We start from the raw sequence: 17,875 nt of genomic DNA, 5'->3' as shown, positions 1-17,875 counted from the left end.
ACCCAGGAGAATAGAGTCCTGGATAAACAGTATAATTTTCCCCAATGGAGTCTCTTTTTGAGCAAAATCCAGTGCAATGGTGGTAAACAAAATGATTAATCGATGCCTAGGGACTTACTTCCTCTGTGGTTTCCTATTTGCCTCAAGAATCTTCTGGGGCATCTGATGTTGTCTTTTGTACTTGTAATTGTTTGTATGATCTCAAAAATACTGCTTTCAGGTGGAACACAAAACACTCAACTCTTCTAGCATTAAACTCTTCAGGAAGAAACCTGGAGCATTGCTGCTTGAAGAAACATAATGTGCTAAGGTAAACCCAGTGCAAATACTCACAGGTCATCTGAGAAGAGGATACCCTAGCTTCTAGTAATCATTTCTTCTGTTTTGTCCTGCTGCAGAGTAGTTCTTCCCTACTAGAGTCTTTTATAATAACTTGAGAAACCAAGGGAGAATATTTAGTTCAAATAATGGGGTGAAACTTTAAGAATATGGGCTAACATTAAAAACATTTTACCAAAAAAAATTGTATCCTGGATCTGCTTTTTTTTCTCTTCAGTTCCCACTTCCTTATCCTCAAGACTTTTTCACACTTCTATCTAAAATTGTAATAGTTCACTTACAGGAGAATGCAATTATTAGGTCCTACAAATGGTGAACCTAATAAATAGCAATGAAACAGAATTAGCAGTAAATACTCAGTTTATCATTATGTTTTCTATGGAAATTTTCTCCCCATCACTCCCTCCAGGAAACACCATTTGATCTTGGCTGGTTGAGAGAGGGGAAGTCTTAATGAACTAGTCATGTCTCAACCAGTTTTCCTTCTGTAACCTGTCCTTTACCCCAACTCCCAACTGCATTTTTAACCCTATAGGTCAATTGTGGATTTATCTGTTTTCTTAATGCCTAAGTACCATCTGAGTAATTAGTTACGTGGATATAAGAAAATATATTCCAGACTTAATTCCTTCTTTCCTGCTCTAGGCTACACAGTGTAGAAATTTCTCTTTTTCTACTGCCATAATCTTGTGAGGAGGAGTATCTTCTCACTGGAAGATAGACACAATCTAACTTCCCATTTACAGCTCTTAGAATCTTATTTAATAATTCTGAATTTATTCCTTCATGTTTTATATTGGATTGCTGTGAATAAATCTAAAGAAAAATGCAAGACTAACTATATTAGTTTATTCCCTGGCTAATGTATCCGACTAAAGAAAATGACCTTCAAGATTTTCTTTAAGTACAGGGATAACAGATTCATTTTCTACACTCTATTTCATACCCTTCTATGATTTCTTCCATGGATATAGGAAACCAGATCCACAGACAAAGGACCACTAAGAAAAGGGTTTATATCTTTTCCTACTGTGTGTTTAGCTATGGATGTATTCAGTGGCTACATTGACCTCAAGTCATTGGCTGTAGTGAAATTTGTTTGTGATGACAAGAAATTCATAGATCTCCATTATTGGAGCTTAACAGAAAACATTAAACAGATGACTAAGAATTAAACCATGAAAATATCTGAAAACCTAGCATCTACACCATGAAGCTGAGAAGTCATAGTTAGAACTTTGAAAAGTATTGTATAGACGTAATTCCTTTCCATTTGTTTTCATTCCTCATCCTTATTATGGATCACTGTAGTTAGAGTTTACTTCCCCACCACACTAATGTTGGGCTTCTACATGTGACTTGCTTTAGTCAGTAAAATATGGTTGAAAGTCAGATAATCCATTTCAATCCAGGCTTTAGGAGGAATTGTCAGGTTCTGCTTGCCCTTTTTTACCTTTTGCCACCCTCCTGAGAAGAAGAGGCCAGAATGAGAGATGGAGTATGTCTGTCCATGACCAGTTGAGTAAAGCAAAATACCAATCTGATCCACATAAGGGCAAAAAAATACATGTCTGTTGTCACAGTCACTGAAATTTGGATGGCTGTTTTTACATCACGTTGCTGAAACAAGAGCTGACTAATAAGACATATTTCAAACAACCTCATAACATTTTATTTGACTTTTTTTTCCCTTGCCTTCTTTTTCTTTTTTTTTTTTTTTTTTTTGGTTAAACCAGATCAGTCATAGCCATGGAAGGAGGAAATGAGACAATAACAACAGATTTTCTCCTTCTGGGACTCTTCCCCAATGTGAAGTATATCAGCATCATTATCTACACCATCATCCTGATCTACCTTGTTGCAGTTGCTGGAAACTTTATCCTGCTTCTTCTGATATGGATGGACTTGAGACTTCATACCCCAATGTACTTTCTGCTCAGTCAGCTTTCTTTAGTGGACCTAGCCCTCATCAGCAGCACTGTTCCAAAGATGGCCATCAACTTTTTTTCTGGAAGGAAAAGTATCACACGTCTTGCCTGTGGAACCCAGATATTTTTTTTCTTTACTCTTGGGGGTGCTGAATGCATCCTCCTGACCCTCATGGCATATGACCGTTATGTAGCTGTCTGTAACCCCCTAAGATATGCAGTCATCATGAACCAGAAAGTCTGTCTGCAAATGGCCATAGCATCCTGGATTGGGGGCATGTTAGCTTCAACAGCCCATACATTCTATACCATGAATCTGCCTATCTGTGGCTCTAGGGAAATACACCATTTCTTTTGTGAGATGCCAGCAATCATGAAGATCTCATGCAAAGACACTTCTACCTATGAGCTGGTGATCTTTGTCATGGGCATTGCATTTATCATTATTCCTTTTGTTCTTATCATGACTTCCTACACCCTCATTTTCCTCACTGTCCTTGCTATGAAATCACCCCAAGCAAGGAACAAAGCCTTTGCCACCTGTTCCTCACATATTACAGTGGTAAGTTTTTATCTAGGACCATGTGTTTATATGTACATGACACCTGGGTCCTCCCACACTCCTGAGCAGGAGCAGGCTGTGTCTGTATTTTGCACCATTCTCACGCCCATGCTAAATCCCCTCATCTACAGCCTGAGAAATAAGGATGTGGTGGGGGCTCTTCAGAAAGTCCTGGGAAAATATCCAGTCTCTAAGCAGAACACATAAATAAAAAGATAGAAAACAATTATCTAGATGACAAGAGGCGAAGACCACAGGAACATCCATAACACATTTTTCAGCATAAGTAACTTTGCTGCAGTCCTATAGGTAAATCATGATTGAATTCCATTGCCCTGTAGGTGAATCATATTGCTGAATTCAGTCTACAATATCAATGTAATCATAAAGAGTTCAATATGAAATGTTTTAAAGGTTTTTGCCATAGGGCACATGCACTCACCAGAAGAGACAGAAAATCATAGAAAGTGAGAAATCATCCTCTAGGAGGGATGGCCATGCTGCAATCCCTTCTCCTCCACCTCCTCTTGGGATTTTAGGCACATACACATGTGTCCGGCATGATTTTCAATCTAAACTGGAACTGCAGTTGAACACATGGGAATCCAGCACCTTAACCACCAGGCCACCTGCTGAGCCCAAAATGAGCTTTTTAAAAGATCTGTTTTCTAATCATTTGTTTCCAAAAAAGGTCAATTCAACTGCTATTTTTCAAACTTGTTCATAAGCACAGACAAAGACAAAAATCTCTATTTGTACTTGAATGTTTAGACATTTATCAGTGTCATTGAAACTCAGCTCTATTCAGTGCCACTGGTGATTCAGAGCTTGTTGATTTCCATTGCCAGAAATATCAACTTCCAAGGAAAGACAAATGTGGTTGATATACAAAAAGGGTGGACTTTATCTGGTACAACCATAACTTTCTTACCTTTTCTTTCTCTCTCTCTCTCAAATACCTAGGCAAATCCAACATGTTGATTCTATTCTCCCATCCCATCTTGAGTGGAAACATTCCTAGTCATTTTCTAATAAGCAAAAGTTTTAGGCTCAAGGCCAGCAGATGATGTAGCAGTTATGTTGTTGGACTCCAACTCGGCCAACTGTAGTTCAAGTCCTGGACCCAGTGGCTTGAAACTTATGCCAGGTGCATGCATGCCCAAGATCCCAGGAAGAGAATAGAAGAGAAAGGATTATGGTGTGGCCATCCTCTCCTGGGGAGTGACTTCTCACTTTCCCTCTCACTGTCTCTGTCTCTCTCTTTCTCTCTGGGCAAGCATATGCACCCTAAGGCAAAAACCTCTGGGGAAAACAGTTTTCAGCCCATGTACAGTTCAGGAAGACACTCAAATCAGAAATTAACACATCTAAATCTTCAGTAATAATAACAAGTCCTCTGTGTGAGTTAGATGCAGTTTGCTGCCAAGTTAGATGCAGTTTGCTGCCCTCTTTACTTGGCAAGTTCTAGGCCATGCTCACTAGTGATGAGTGGTGGCACATAGGAGAGAGAGTGGGGGTAAACATCTGAACAAGCTTTACTTAAAAGAAGCCTGTATACTTTGTCATGGTAAACATCTCTGAGATCACTATGTATTCATCCTAAGTCTTTTCCCTCATGGGAAAAACGTATTACACTTAAAGTTTAGTCTAAAAAGGTCAGTATGAGTATGCAAAGATAAAAATGACCAGAATCTTTTCTTTTTTTTTGGGGGGGGGGAGAGGTTTTCGCTATAGGGCACGTGCGCTCGCCAGACAGACAGAGACATAGAGACAGAAACCGAGAAATCACCCCCAAGGGGGGATGGTCATGCCGCAGTCCCTTCTCCTCCATTCTCCTCTCGGGATCTTGGGCACGCACGCACATGCGCCTGGCGTGAGATTTAAGCCACCAGGTCCGAGACGTGAACCGCGGTCGACTATGTGAGAGTCCAGTGACATAGCCATTACGCTAACTGCTGGTTCCCCAGAATCTTTTCTGAGGTTGGCAATCAAAATAATCACTATAGAAAGCAATGGGTTGAAAAGATAAAGGCCCATAACATAGATTTAGTGAAAATTAGGGATGAGTAAAATTTCTGTTGGTAGTATGAGCATTAGAGAGGTGTGGTGTTGGGGACCTCAGGGGGTCCAAGAGTACATACTAAAGAGACACAGATTGCTACCTAAGACTGAAGGTTGCCTCCCATAAGAGATGACAAAACAAAAGTGGGAGACTAACCAGATGTTACTGAGATCAAGGGCTAAAGGAGCAACCAAGCATTGTGCTATGTGAATTTGTGACAGTTCCTTCTGGCACAATCCCATTGTTCTTATAATAAAAGACCATGAAGTACTGTGGGAATTGTTTCATACCAATGTCGGTTCACGTTCAAGTAGTTTCTCTTGCTGGAGAAAGAATTACTTGAGTTATTTTTTTTTCTTTTGTATCTAATGAAATGGCTTCAGGTTCTCAGCTGACATCAGTCATAAGGAAACTTCACAATTATATTGTAATATCTATTGTCAACAATACCAATTGTGGGACCAGCAGATGATATAATGGTTACATTGCTGGACTCCTACATAGTCCACTGTGTTTGAGTCCCAGGCCTGGTGACTTAAAACTCACGCCAGGTGCATGTGTGTGCATGCCCAAGATCCAGAGAGGAAAATGGAGGAGAAGGTATCGTGGTGTGGCCATACTTCTAGAGGGTGATTTCTTGCTTTCTGTCTCTCTGTCTCTCTGTCTCTCTCTCTCTCTGGTAAGTGCATGAACCCTATAGCAAAAAAAAAAAAAATCTCTTTAAAAAAAATACCAGTTGTACTGCATAGGAAATAAAAGTCAAATTGCAGGGGTCAGCAGGTGGCATGGTGGTTGAGGTGCTGGACTCCCATATGGCTGATGGTGGTTTGAGTCCCAGACCTAGGAGCTTACTTTCTCACTTTCCCTCTCTCTCTCTCTCTCTCTCTCTCTCTCTCTCTCTTTCTTTCTCTCTCTCTCAGTCTCTCTCTGGTGAGCACATGTGTCCAATAGCAAATTTAAAAGAATAATAATAAGTTAAAATAAATAAGTAAATAACTTTTATTAAATGCTAAATTACAGTATATATTCTATTACACCCCCAGAACATTAAAAAACAAAAAGCACTATAACAGTCATTGGTAGGTAGAATGTGTCATAAAAGTCATCCTTGTGCATTGCCAATTGGAAAATGTGCAGTGTTATGCCTATTTTTGAATACGATTAAGTAAAATTAAACATTGCTCTTCTCAAGAATTTTAATTTTGGAAATTTTCCCAAATAAAAAATAAAGCTATCAATAAATAATACATGTACACGAAAGTTTTATTATTCAAATCTGATAACAACCAGTATGATTCTAGTTGAATACATTATGATACATCTATAACATGGAAATTTTTGCATATATTATAAAAGATGACTGCATCGATACATGAGGTCTAAAAGGGATTTTAGGTGAAAAAAGATTCAGAGAGGAACTGCATATAACAAAATAGCATTTTAAAAATAAACAGCAACTCAAATCTGTATTTGTGCATGTGTGTTTGTGTAATTTTGGTAAAGTTACTAAACAGCTTCCTTGATTTTCTGGGAATGTGAAGGTTAATATGTTTTTCTTTTTCTTTTTTTCTTTCTTTGTTTTTTTTTTTCTTTTTTTTTTGAGCGAGTGAGTGAGAGAGATATTTGTTATAGGGCACATGCACTTGCCAGAGAGACAGGAAGTGAGAAATCACCCCTCAGGGGGATGGCCATGCTGCAATCCCTTTCCTCCATTCTCCTCTTAGGATTTTGGGCATACACACACACGTCCCTGGCATGAGTTTTAAGCTTCTGGGTCTAGGACTCAAACTACGATCAACTACATGGGAGTTCAGTGACAGGACCATTACGCTGTCCGCAGTTACATTGAAGGCGAATCTTTTTGTATTTCTTTTTTGGAGAGGTTTTTGCTATAGGGTGCATGTGCTCGCCAGAAAGACAGAGAGAGACAGAGAGATAGAAAGCGAGAAATCACCCGCTAGGGGGGATGGCCATGCCACAATCCCTTCTCCTCCATTTTCTCAAGATCTTGGGCATGCACATACACGCACCCAGCATGAGTTTAAGCCACTGAGTCCAGGACTCGAACTGTGGTCGACTACATGGGAGTCCAGCGACATAGCCATTATGCTAACTGCTGGCCCCTTAGAATTATTTTATTTTATTTTTTTATTTATTCATCCATTTATGTTTAAATTTTACCAGAGGGAGGGAGACAGAGAGAGAGAGAGAAAGTAAGAAAAGCAAGCCACCAGGTCCAGGACTTGAACCATGGTCAGCCATGGTCTAGCACCTTAACCACCACTCCACCTGCTGGTCTCTGAAAGCTAATCTTTTTTTCTTGAAGTAAATGTTTATTTTGGTATAAAAAATTTTGAAAAACATGCACTGTTTTTTTCATGATATGGATTTTCCAATTACTTTTTTTTAATTTTTATTTTTTATTATCATCGTAATCTTCTTTATATTACATTGGATTACATATAACTTTACAGTGTATTACATTGCTTTTTCAAAAGGGAATGCCATGCATGTCAGTCAGTACAGAGACATTAATCTCCCCGCTTTGAAGGCTAATCTTAAAAGAAGAGAAAAAGACCAAAAAAAAGTCTATAATTACAGAAAAATGAAAAGTCCTGTGCATTTTCCTCTCTCAGTCATTTAAATCGTGTGTGTGTGTGTGTGTGTGTGTCTGGATGAATAAGACAATGTACTATATATTAATACTGGTTATCCATTCCTCATAAGATTCTATGCTGCCTTTACTCACTTCCATATTTTATTTATTTATTTGTTTGTTTATTTATTTATTTATTTTTATTTATTTTCTTTTATACATTCAATCACGTTATTTAGCTTACGAAGTGACTATTTCAACATGTGTACATTTCTCCCTACATTTATAGTTGATAATACTATAAAATTATAATACTATAAAATTATCTTCGGCAGATAATACCACGTCTTTATCCCATTAATCCTTTGCCTCTCTATTTTTCTTCTAAATGTCCTTCCTCAGACTCTACTCTTTCACAAACACTATATCTGATATTCACAACCATTTACTGTGTTGCTATATTTCTTCATATTTTTTACTTCATTTATTTATTTTACAATAAACAAATAAAGGAGGTCAGCAGGTGGCATGATGGTTAAAGTGCTGGACTTCCACATGGCCGACCATGGTTTAGGTCTCGAACTTGGGGGCTCGCTTTCTCACTTTTCCTCTTGCTCTCATTCTCTGGCAAGTCCACATGCCTGATGGCAAACTTTAAAAAATAATATTAGGTCATCAGGAAAGTCAAGATGTATTTTTCTATGCAAAAGTGAGAGAGATATTTGTTATAGGGCACATGCACTTGCCAGAGAGACAGGAAGTGAGAAATCACCCCTCAGGGGGATGGCCATGCTGCAATCCCTTTCCTCCATTCTCCTCTTAGGATTTTGGGCATACACACACACGTCCCTGGCATGAGTTTTAAGCTTCTGGGTCTAGGACTCAAACTACGATCAACTACATGGGAGTTCAGTGACAGGACCATTACGCTGTCCGCAGTTACATTGAAGGCGAATCTTTTTGTATTTCTTTTTTGGAGAGGTTTTTGCTATAGGGTGCATGTGCTCGCCAGAAAGACAGAGAGAGACAGAGAGATAGAAAGCGAGAAATCACCCGCTAGGGGGGATGGCCATGCCACAATCCCTTCTCCTCCATTTTCTCAAGATCTTGGGCATGCACATACACGCACCCAGCATGAGTTTAAGCCACTGAGTCCAGGACTCGAACTGTGGTCGACTACATGGGAGTCCAGCGACATAGCCATTATGCTAACTGCTGGCCCCTTAGAATTATTTTATTTTATTTTTTTATTTATTCATCCATTTATGTTTAAATTTTACCAGAGGGAGGGAGACAGAGAGAGAGAGAGAAAGTAAGAAAAGCAAGCCACCAGGTCCAGGACTTGAACCATGGTCAGCCATGGTCTAGCACCTTAACCACCACTCCACCTGCTGGTCTCTGAAAGCTAATCTTTTTTTCTTGAAGTAAATGTTTATTTTGGTATAAAAAATTTTGAAAAACATGCACTGTTTTTTTCATGATATGGATTTTCCAATTACTTTTTTTTAATTTTTATTTTTTATTATCATCGTAATCTTCTTTATATTACATTGGATTACATATAACTTTACAGTGTATTACATTGCTTTTTCAAAAGGGAATGCCATGCATGTCAGTCAGTACAGAGACATTAATCTCCCCGCTTTGAAGGCTAATCTTAAAAGAAGAGAAAAAGACCAAAAAAAAGTCTATAATTACAGAAAAATGAAAAGTCCTGTGCATTTTCCTCTCTCAGTCATTTAAATCGTGTGTGTGTGTGTGTGTGTGTGTCTGGATGAATAAGACAATGTACTATATATTAATACTGGTTATCCATTCCTCATAAGATTCTATGCTGCCTTTACTCACTTCCATATTTTATTTATTTATTTGTTTGTTTATTTATTTATTTATTTTTATTTATTTTCTTTTATACATTCAATCACGTTATTTAGCTTACGAAGTGACTATTTCAACATGTGTACATTTCTCCCTACATTTATAGTTGATAATACTATAAAATTATAATACTATAAAATTATCTTCGGCAGATAATACCACGTCTTTATCCCATTAATCCTTTGCCTCTCTATTTTTCTTCTAAATGTCCTTCCTCAGACTCTACTCTTTCACAAACACTATATCTGATATTCACAACCATTTACTGTGTTGCTATATTTCTTCATATTTTTTACTTCATTTATTTATTTTACAATAAACAAATAAAGGAGGTCAGCAGGTGGCATGATGGTTAAAGTGCTGGACTTCCACATGGCCGACCATGGTTTAGGTCTCGAACTTGGGGGCTCGCTTTCTCACTTTTCCTCTTGCTCTCATTCTCTGGCAAGTCCACATGCCTGATGGCAAACTTTAAAAAATAATATTAGGTCATCAGGAAAGTCAAGATGTATTTTTCTATGCAAAAATGAGTCATGACTTTCCTGATGGCCCAATAATAATAAACAAAATAAATACATATTTTTAAAAGAAATAAACAAATATTATAATTATATATATAATATATATATATATGTTGGACAATGCAATGTTTCGATACATGTGTATATTGTGGAATGGATAAATCAAACTAATTAACATAGCTAGTATTTCACTTTTGTTTGTTTTGTTTTGGTTTTGGTTTTGGTTTTGTTTTGGCATAGGACATATATGAGCTCACCAGAGAGAGACAGAGAGAGGAAGGGAAAGTGAGAAATCACCTCCTAGGGGTTTTGGCCATGCTGCAATCCCTTCTCCTCCATTTTCCTTTCAGAATTTTGAGCATGCACACACACACACACACACACACACACACACACACACACACCTACCATTATTTTAAGGCCGCCGGGTCCGGGACTCAGACTATGAAGTCACCATTGCCATATGTCCCTTTTTTTTTTTTTTTAAATAGCGAGAACACTTAAATACCTATATCTATATTCTTAGCCATTTTCAAGTGTACAATACATTGTTGTCAACTTTAGTCACCATGTACAATAGACCTTTTAAATTTATTCATCATATCTAACTAAAATTATGTATATTTGACAAACATCTTTCCTCTCTCCATCTTCCACCTGCAGTTCCCAGGAGCCACCATTCTGCTCTTGGTTCCTATGAATTTGGCTTTTTTAGATTCTATGTGCAACTGAGATTAGTTTTAGTCTTTCTGTGCTTGGATTACCTAACACAATGTCCTATAAGTCAAAAGTGACAGAATTTACTTTTTTTTAAGATGGAAAAGTATTCCAGGCTAGCAGGTGGCATGGAGGTTAAGGTTCTTTATCCCATATGGCTGGCTGTTCTAGTCTCAGATCTAGCAGCTTGAAAATTATGCCAGTCATGTGTGTGTGCATGCCCCAAATCCTCAGGGGAGACTGGAAGAGAAGGGATTGCAGCATGGCCACCCCCCTGGGGAGTGATTTCTCTCTCTCTCTTTGGTGAGCACACAGATCCTACAGAAAAAAAATAATAAAATAAAATAAAAAATAAATAAATAAAATAAATAAAAGGGGACCAGCAGTTGGCATAATGGCTATGTCACTGGACTCCGATGTAGTCAACCACGGTTTGAGTCCCAGCCTGGTGGCTTAAACTCACGCCAGGTGCACGTGCGTGCATGCCCAAGATCCCAAGAAGAGAAGAGAGGAGAAGGGATTGTGGTGTGGCCATCCCCCCAGGGGGAGATTTCTCGTTTTCTGTCTCTCTGTGTCTCTCTGTCTTTCTGGCGAGCACCCTATAGCAAAAACTTCTACAAACAAACAAAAAAATAAAAGTATTCCATTCTCTGTATATACCACATTTTCTTTATCTGTTCTTTTATTGATAGAGACTTAGGTTGATTCCATATCTTGGCTGCTGTAAATTCTGCAATAATCATAGATGGTATGTATCTCTTCAGCTTATTGACTTCCTTCCCTTAGACATATGCCCGGTAGTGGGTTGCTGGATCATGTGGTACTTCTATTATTAATTTCTGGAGGAAGTTGTTTTTAATAATGGCTGTACTAATTTACATTCTCAACAGCAGTATACAAGGGTTCCTTTTCTCTACATTGCACATCCTTTCCAACACTCACTATCTTTCACTTTTTTAACATTGCTACTACCCAGAGAAATGAAAATTGAAACCACATTGAGATATTATTTCACATCTGTTGGAATGTTAAAGTCTAAAAGAGGTGTATTCTTCAAATGCTCAGACATTTACATAAGACTACAACAAATATGACCAATGAGAAATTGTGACACAATTTAGGACACATGATAAACTTCCAGTAACCAACCCCAAAGGAATGAAACTTCATAAAATACTTTGACAAAAATACAAAATAATTGTTTTAAAGAAGTTCCGTGAGGAATGTCAGATGAGGTGTGTGTGGAGAAGTGGAGTCTAATGAAGGGCATTTGGAGAAGGGATACGGAGGTAGAGCATTGACGGGATGGGGAGGTGTGGTGTTATCGGTTGAAGATATTTTGACCAATGGGACTGGGGAGAAATGTTCACATATTGAAATGCTCACATTGTAAGCTAAACAATGTGATTGAATGTATATACAAACATAAATAAATAAATTTGTTTTTTAAAAATCGTAGCAGGATGGTACCATAGCTAGGTGCTTAAAGTAGCTAGATCTGACATGGCATACAGAGGTTCAAATTCCTGCCAAAATGGCTTTAAAAACATGCCAGGACAAACAAAACATTTAATAGACACATACATAAAAAGTTATCTGCTGATGATAACATATGTGGTAATGTTTTTTATTTGACTAACATGCACTATTAATGCTGGGGAAAGCCATCTTTTACAATGTAATAATGTTTAGTGATTAAATATAAATAGAATATGAAACCTTTAGTGATGCATACTGTCTCTGGATATCCTCTCTGGTTTATAAATAAGTTCGTATTTTAAATAAAATGTAAAACAAACAAACAAACAAAAAAAGAAGTTCTGGGGACCAGCAGTTAGTGTAATGGCTGTCGCTGGACTCCCACATAGTCGACTGCGGTTCGCGTCCCGGACCCAGTGGCTTAAAACTCATGCCGGACGCGTGTGCGTGTGTGCCCAAGATCCCGAGAGGAGAGTGGAGGAGAAGGGATTGTGGCATGGCCATCCCCCCGGGGGGTGATTTCTCACTTTCTATCTCTATGTCTCTCTCTGTCTTTCTGGCGAGCGCACGCACCCTATAGCAAAAACCTCTCCCCCCCCAAAAAAAAGAAAAAAAGAAAAAAAAAAGAAGTTCCGTGAGTTATAAGAGAACTCAGAATATAATTTTTTCAAGCTACAGAATCAACAACACACTAAGATCGGTTTGTATGTGTTCATTCACTAACAGTAAGCAATCCAAAAAGAAAGTTGGAAAAATACCATGATAAAACTTGTATACATTGGGCCATGTGGTGTGGTGGTTGAGGTGCTGGACTCCCACATGGCTAACCATGATTTGAGTCCCAGACCTAGCAGCTTGCTTTCTCACTTTCTCTCTCTCTCTCTCTGTGTGTGTGTGTGTGTGTGTGTGTGTGTGTGTGGTGAGTGTGTGTTCCCTGTAGAAAAAAAATAATAATATACTGATAAATTAAATTAATAAAATTTTTTAAACTGTATACACTAAAACTAAAAAAAGTTTCTGAAAAATATTGAAGAAGGTACCCCCCAAGTGGGAAGCTATTTCATGTCTATGAGTTGGAACACGTAATATAGTTAAGATGTCAATACTACCCAAAGTGATCTGAAAAGTCAATGAAATTCTTATAAAATACTAAAGCCTTTTTTTTTGCATATATAGAAAGATCCATCCTAAAATTTATATGAAATTTCAGGGAATTGCGAATAGACAATACAATATTGAAAAGAAGACAACGTTGGAGGTCTCGCTCTGATTTTAAAATACAGTCATTGGAACAGTATAGTATGGGCATAAGGACTTACAAATGTACAACTATTATATGTAAATTTGAAACTACAATTTAAGATAAATAAATAAATAAAAATAATCAGAAGCCCAGCTCCAGTAGCATGTGCTGCTAAGACACTGCTCTGAAGGCTGAAACCATACAGGAGGCCCTAGTGCAATTCCTAGTCCAACATAAGGGCCAGGTACAGTGGGATACACCTGTAATCTCAACTCAGGAGGCTGAGGCAGGGGGATCCTGAGTTTGAGGCCAATATGGACAACATAGCAAGACCCTGCATGAAGGAGTTGGGAATGGTGGCACAAACCTATAGTCTCTTGTCCTAGCTGGGAAGCTGAGGTAGGAGGATCATGGCACAGAAAGACCCTGTCTTTAACAACAATAGAAATAAGATAAAATAACTTAGATAAGAATTTCGGTATTTTCTTCTCTCACTCCATGGTGAGATATCATTACATTACAGTGAGGCCACCATGTGGCTGAAGGTGGCTGGTAAGGGCCAGCATGCTGGGTAGTCTTATCTTCCCATAAGCTTCTCTCATGGTTTCAGTACCAATTAGATGACCACTTCTTAATCCTAAAGTATTCAGTGTCTCCTCTTTCTTTCAGTTCTGTCTCCTCAAAAAGAGTCAGCCTATAGTTTTTACTCTTTATGACACCTATCCACTGTTATTCAACAAATTTGGTTTCTAAAGTATAAGGCACAAGGGCAATGCTGAAATGCCTTGTGGGAGGGGCTGGTTTGTAATCTCCTTATAAGGAGAATCTTCTAGTCACATTTACATTGCACTTTATGTAATATTGAGAAAAAGTAAAATTTTGCATCAAAGAGAGAGAGATTTAGGGAAATTTTGAAAAGATGATTGCTCTTACAAGATATCCACCCCTTGGTTTCTGGACTAGACAATATGTATATAGAAGTTATAAAGCCTCAGAGAGTTAATTTATGATCTAAGAAAGAGTGAACCTAATTATCTATGGTGAACCTAGTTATCTATGGTTTGGATGACCATTTTAAATGCTTAGAGGAACTAAAAACACTGTGCACACAGTCCCGGGGCCATGGGAGGTAGAACATTTGTGTAGGGAGGCAAGGTGGGGAGTGGTGGAATGGAAGACAGAGTAATTTATTCTATGAATATGTTCCTATGGACCTGCCCTTATTGTAGAAAAGATAGAAAGGCTATAGTAAAACCCTGGTAGAACTATTTTCAAAGGGGATTTGAGAGAAGAGAGTACAAGCTGGGGCTCAGGGAGCAAAGCTAGTACCCAGCCCAGAGTAGATGAAGGTGGGGAGCATGCATGAAAACTTGGTCTAGACAGAAAATCTTACCTGATTCTTTTTTTTTCTTTTTTTTTCTTATCATCATAATCTTCTTTATATTACATTGGATTACATATAACTTTACAGTGTATTACATTGTTTTTTCAAAAGGGAATGCCATGCCTGTCAGTCAGTACAGAGACATTAATCTCCCCACTTCAACATTCAATATCTTTTCTATGTTTTCCCCAATCATTATTATTATTATTCTAATTATTAGAATAATAATAATATTATAATAATAATATTATTATTCTAATTAAACAGTCAATCACTATTTCTCATTTTGCTTGTAAAAATACTTTGACCATCATGAAATACTTCTCAGACCAATCCAGTTGAGAATACTATACATGTCATCATCAACAGTTAATAAGCCATATCTGTTTCTCTCTAACGTCCTGCCTCTCTATTGTTCACTTGCTATTTTTCTCTATCCTCTTCTCTTCACTTCCCCCATTCCACACTGCCCTATTCTCATTAAGTACCTTCACTGCTTTTATGTCCTCCAATTTTTTGCTCTCTATCATAGAGTGTGGATAGTCGGTATATATTGAATGGATACATACAATATCTTTCTTTCATAGCCTGACTTACTTCACTCAGCAATAGATCCTCCATATCTGACCATTTTCTATCAAATTCCAGGGTCTTAATCTTACCTGATTCTAAGGACTCACAAAAGAAAAGGGGAAAGGAGGCTGGTGTAGTGACACACAGATTCCTGCAGCAAACTCCAGATTCAAAAAAAATTCCATCTTTAATAATGTTGATGAAACATCCTAAATATCTTTTTTTCTTTTCTTTTTTTTTTCTTTTTTTTTTTTTTTTTTTGCTACAGGGTGCATGCACTTGCCAGAAAGACAGAGAGAGACAGAAAGTGAGAAATCATCCCCCAGGCCATGCCGCAATCCCTTCTCCTCCATTCTCCTCTCATGATCTTGAACATGCATGCACATGCCTCCAGTGTGAGTTTAAGCTACCAGGTCCAGGGCTTGAATCACAGTCAACTACATGGGTGTTGAGATACACAGCCATTATGCCAACTGCTGGTCCGCCTATCTTTTATTTTATTTTTTTAAAGGGGGTAGTCATGCAGCTCTTTGTCTTCAGTGCTTCTTTTTTCTTGTTTTATTATTTATGCCTTGCTTTTTTTTCTTTTTTCTTAAATTTTTTCTTGTATTCTTTTTGTCCAGTTGAGGTGAAATTCACATAACATAAAGTTAATTTTTGAGAGATTTTTACTATAGGCATGTGCATTCACCAGAGGGACAGAGAGAGACAGAAACCAAGAAATCATTCCCCAAAGAGGATGACCACACCTCAGTCCCTTCTCCTCCATTCCCCCCTCAGGATGCTGAGTGCACACGCACACACACACACACACACACACACACACGCCCTGTGTGAGTTCCAAATCATCAGGTCTGGGACTTGAGCCATGGTTGAACATTTGAAAGTCCAGAGATGTAACCATTATGCCATCTGCTGTTTCTAACATAAAATTAACTTAAAAATATACCATTTGGTGGCATTAGTACATTTACAATATTATACAACCACTACCTCTATCTATTGGGTCATCAGAAAAGCCATGATGTATTTTTTCTGTTTTTCTGTGCAAAAATGTGTCATGGCTTTTCCAATGACCCAATAGTTCCAAAATATTTTAATCATCCTAAAATAAAACCCCCATTTCCATTTCCACCCCACTTTTCCCTGATTCCCCAAGTATCTGATAGCCAGCTGTTCATTTGTTTCCTCACTCTGGCTTTTCCTGTTGTGGTCATTTTATATAAATGGAATCATAAATATGGGGCCTTTTACATCTAACTTATTGTCTGCTCCTTACTTTTACACTTTAGACATTGCATCTGGGGTAGGTTGGGGTGAAAGTGTCTCCTGTAGCTCTCACTGTGCAGTTGAATGGCTGTGGTCAGCATGAACTCCTGCACAGCAAAGACCAGTCCTCCATTGCCCAGGAACCCACACCTCCTTCAGAGGGTTTTCTTATTCACAGTCAAGGATTACCCACTTCTCCAAATACTCAGACCATTCCTTTCCTAAAAGCAAGCAAGTTATTCTGCTTTTATTACAATTAATATTAGGGACACTCTCTAAATTGCTATAGCCTAAGTCCTCCTTCCCAACTCATAAGAACAAATGAGTTGAGTTTTAGATGATGTCATTATCTAATTAAAGCAATTCACAATATGATGTAAATGAACAGACATAATGTATATGTTTATACAGAGAGAGGAAACAACTGGCTTACCAAAAAGATACTCCCCCTGAGAAAGATGGTAGAGGAGGATTTGGTATTTGGATTTGCTCAGCAGTCAACAGCGCGGAGCAGGGTACATCAGAGTCTTCAGCACTTCTCTGCTTAATTAAAAACCTCATCTTCCAAGAAGATGGGGCACTCCTTCCCTGCACCTCTTTTCTTGCCGCAACCTTTCAGAAAAATATTCAGACTTTTTAGACACTAAGACAGAACAATAGAAGGGGATATGGTTTAAGCCAAGTGCCTTACTCAGGTGTAGAGAAGGTGAATGAATGTTCTAAGCCCAGTCCAAGGGGAGCTTCTAATAAGAACAGACTTCCAGGACCCTACAGTCACAGAGGACAGTGGAGAAAGAGTGGCCTAAATTTCTGGACAGGAATCTCTGAGGACAAATTAGGAATTAGAGTATTTGAACATAATTATAAACAAAGTTCTTAAAGAAACTAGGCCTGGGGACTAGCAGTTAACATAATGGCTATGTCGCTGAACTCCCATGTAGCCTACCGTGGTTCGAGTCTTGGACCTGGTGGCTTAAACTCATGCCAGGCGCGTGTGCGTGTGTGCCCAAGATCCTGAGAGGAATAGAGAAGGGATTGCAGCGTGGCCATCCCCCATGGGGGGTGATTTCTCACTTTCTATCTCTCTGTCTTTCTCTCTCTGTCTTTCTGGTGAGCGCACATGCCCTATTTTTGCTAAAACCTCTCTAGAAGAAAAAAAAAAAAGAAAGGAAGGAAAAAAGAGAAGAAAAGAAAAAAGAAACTAGGCCCTAGCTTGGCCAGGTCCAAAGGTGTCTAGGTAACTAAGGAACTTTATCTTAATTCCCCAGTTTCTGTGTGTCCCTGGTTACTAGCACTGAAGATTTTTGTGTCCTTAAGAACTCCT

General features: G+C 38.3%; 1 protein-coding gene across 1 annotated transcript; it reads left to right on the top strand.

Moving 5' to 3' along the window:
- Positions 1-2,088: 2,088 nt before the first annotated feature.
- LOC106734721 (olfactory receptor 2T27-like) lies at positions 2,089-3,036 on the top strand. The gene has a single exon (XM_014587235.2). The coding sequence runs from the start codon at positions 2,089-2,091 to the stop codon at positions 3,034-3,036; it is 948 nt and encodes a 315-aa protein (XP_014442721.1).
- The last annotated feature ends 14,839 nt before the right edge of the window (positions 3,037-17,875 follow it).

Source organism: Tupaia chinensis, unplaced genomic scaffold (genome assembly GCF_000334495.1).
Source record: "Tupaia chinensis unplaced genomic scaffold, TupChi_1.0 Scaffold000197_1, whole genome shotgun sequence".
NCBI lineage: Eukaryota > Metazoa > Chordata > Mammalia > Scandentia > Tupaiidae > Tupaia > Tupaia belangeri.
The sequence above is the reverse complement of the archived record's forward strand: the minus strand, read 5'-3'. Positions and strand labels throughout refer to the sequence as shown.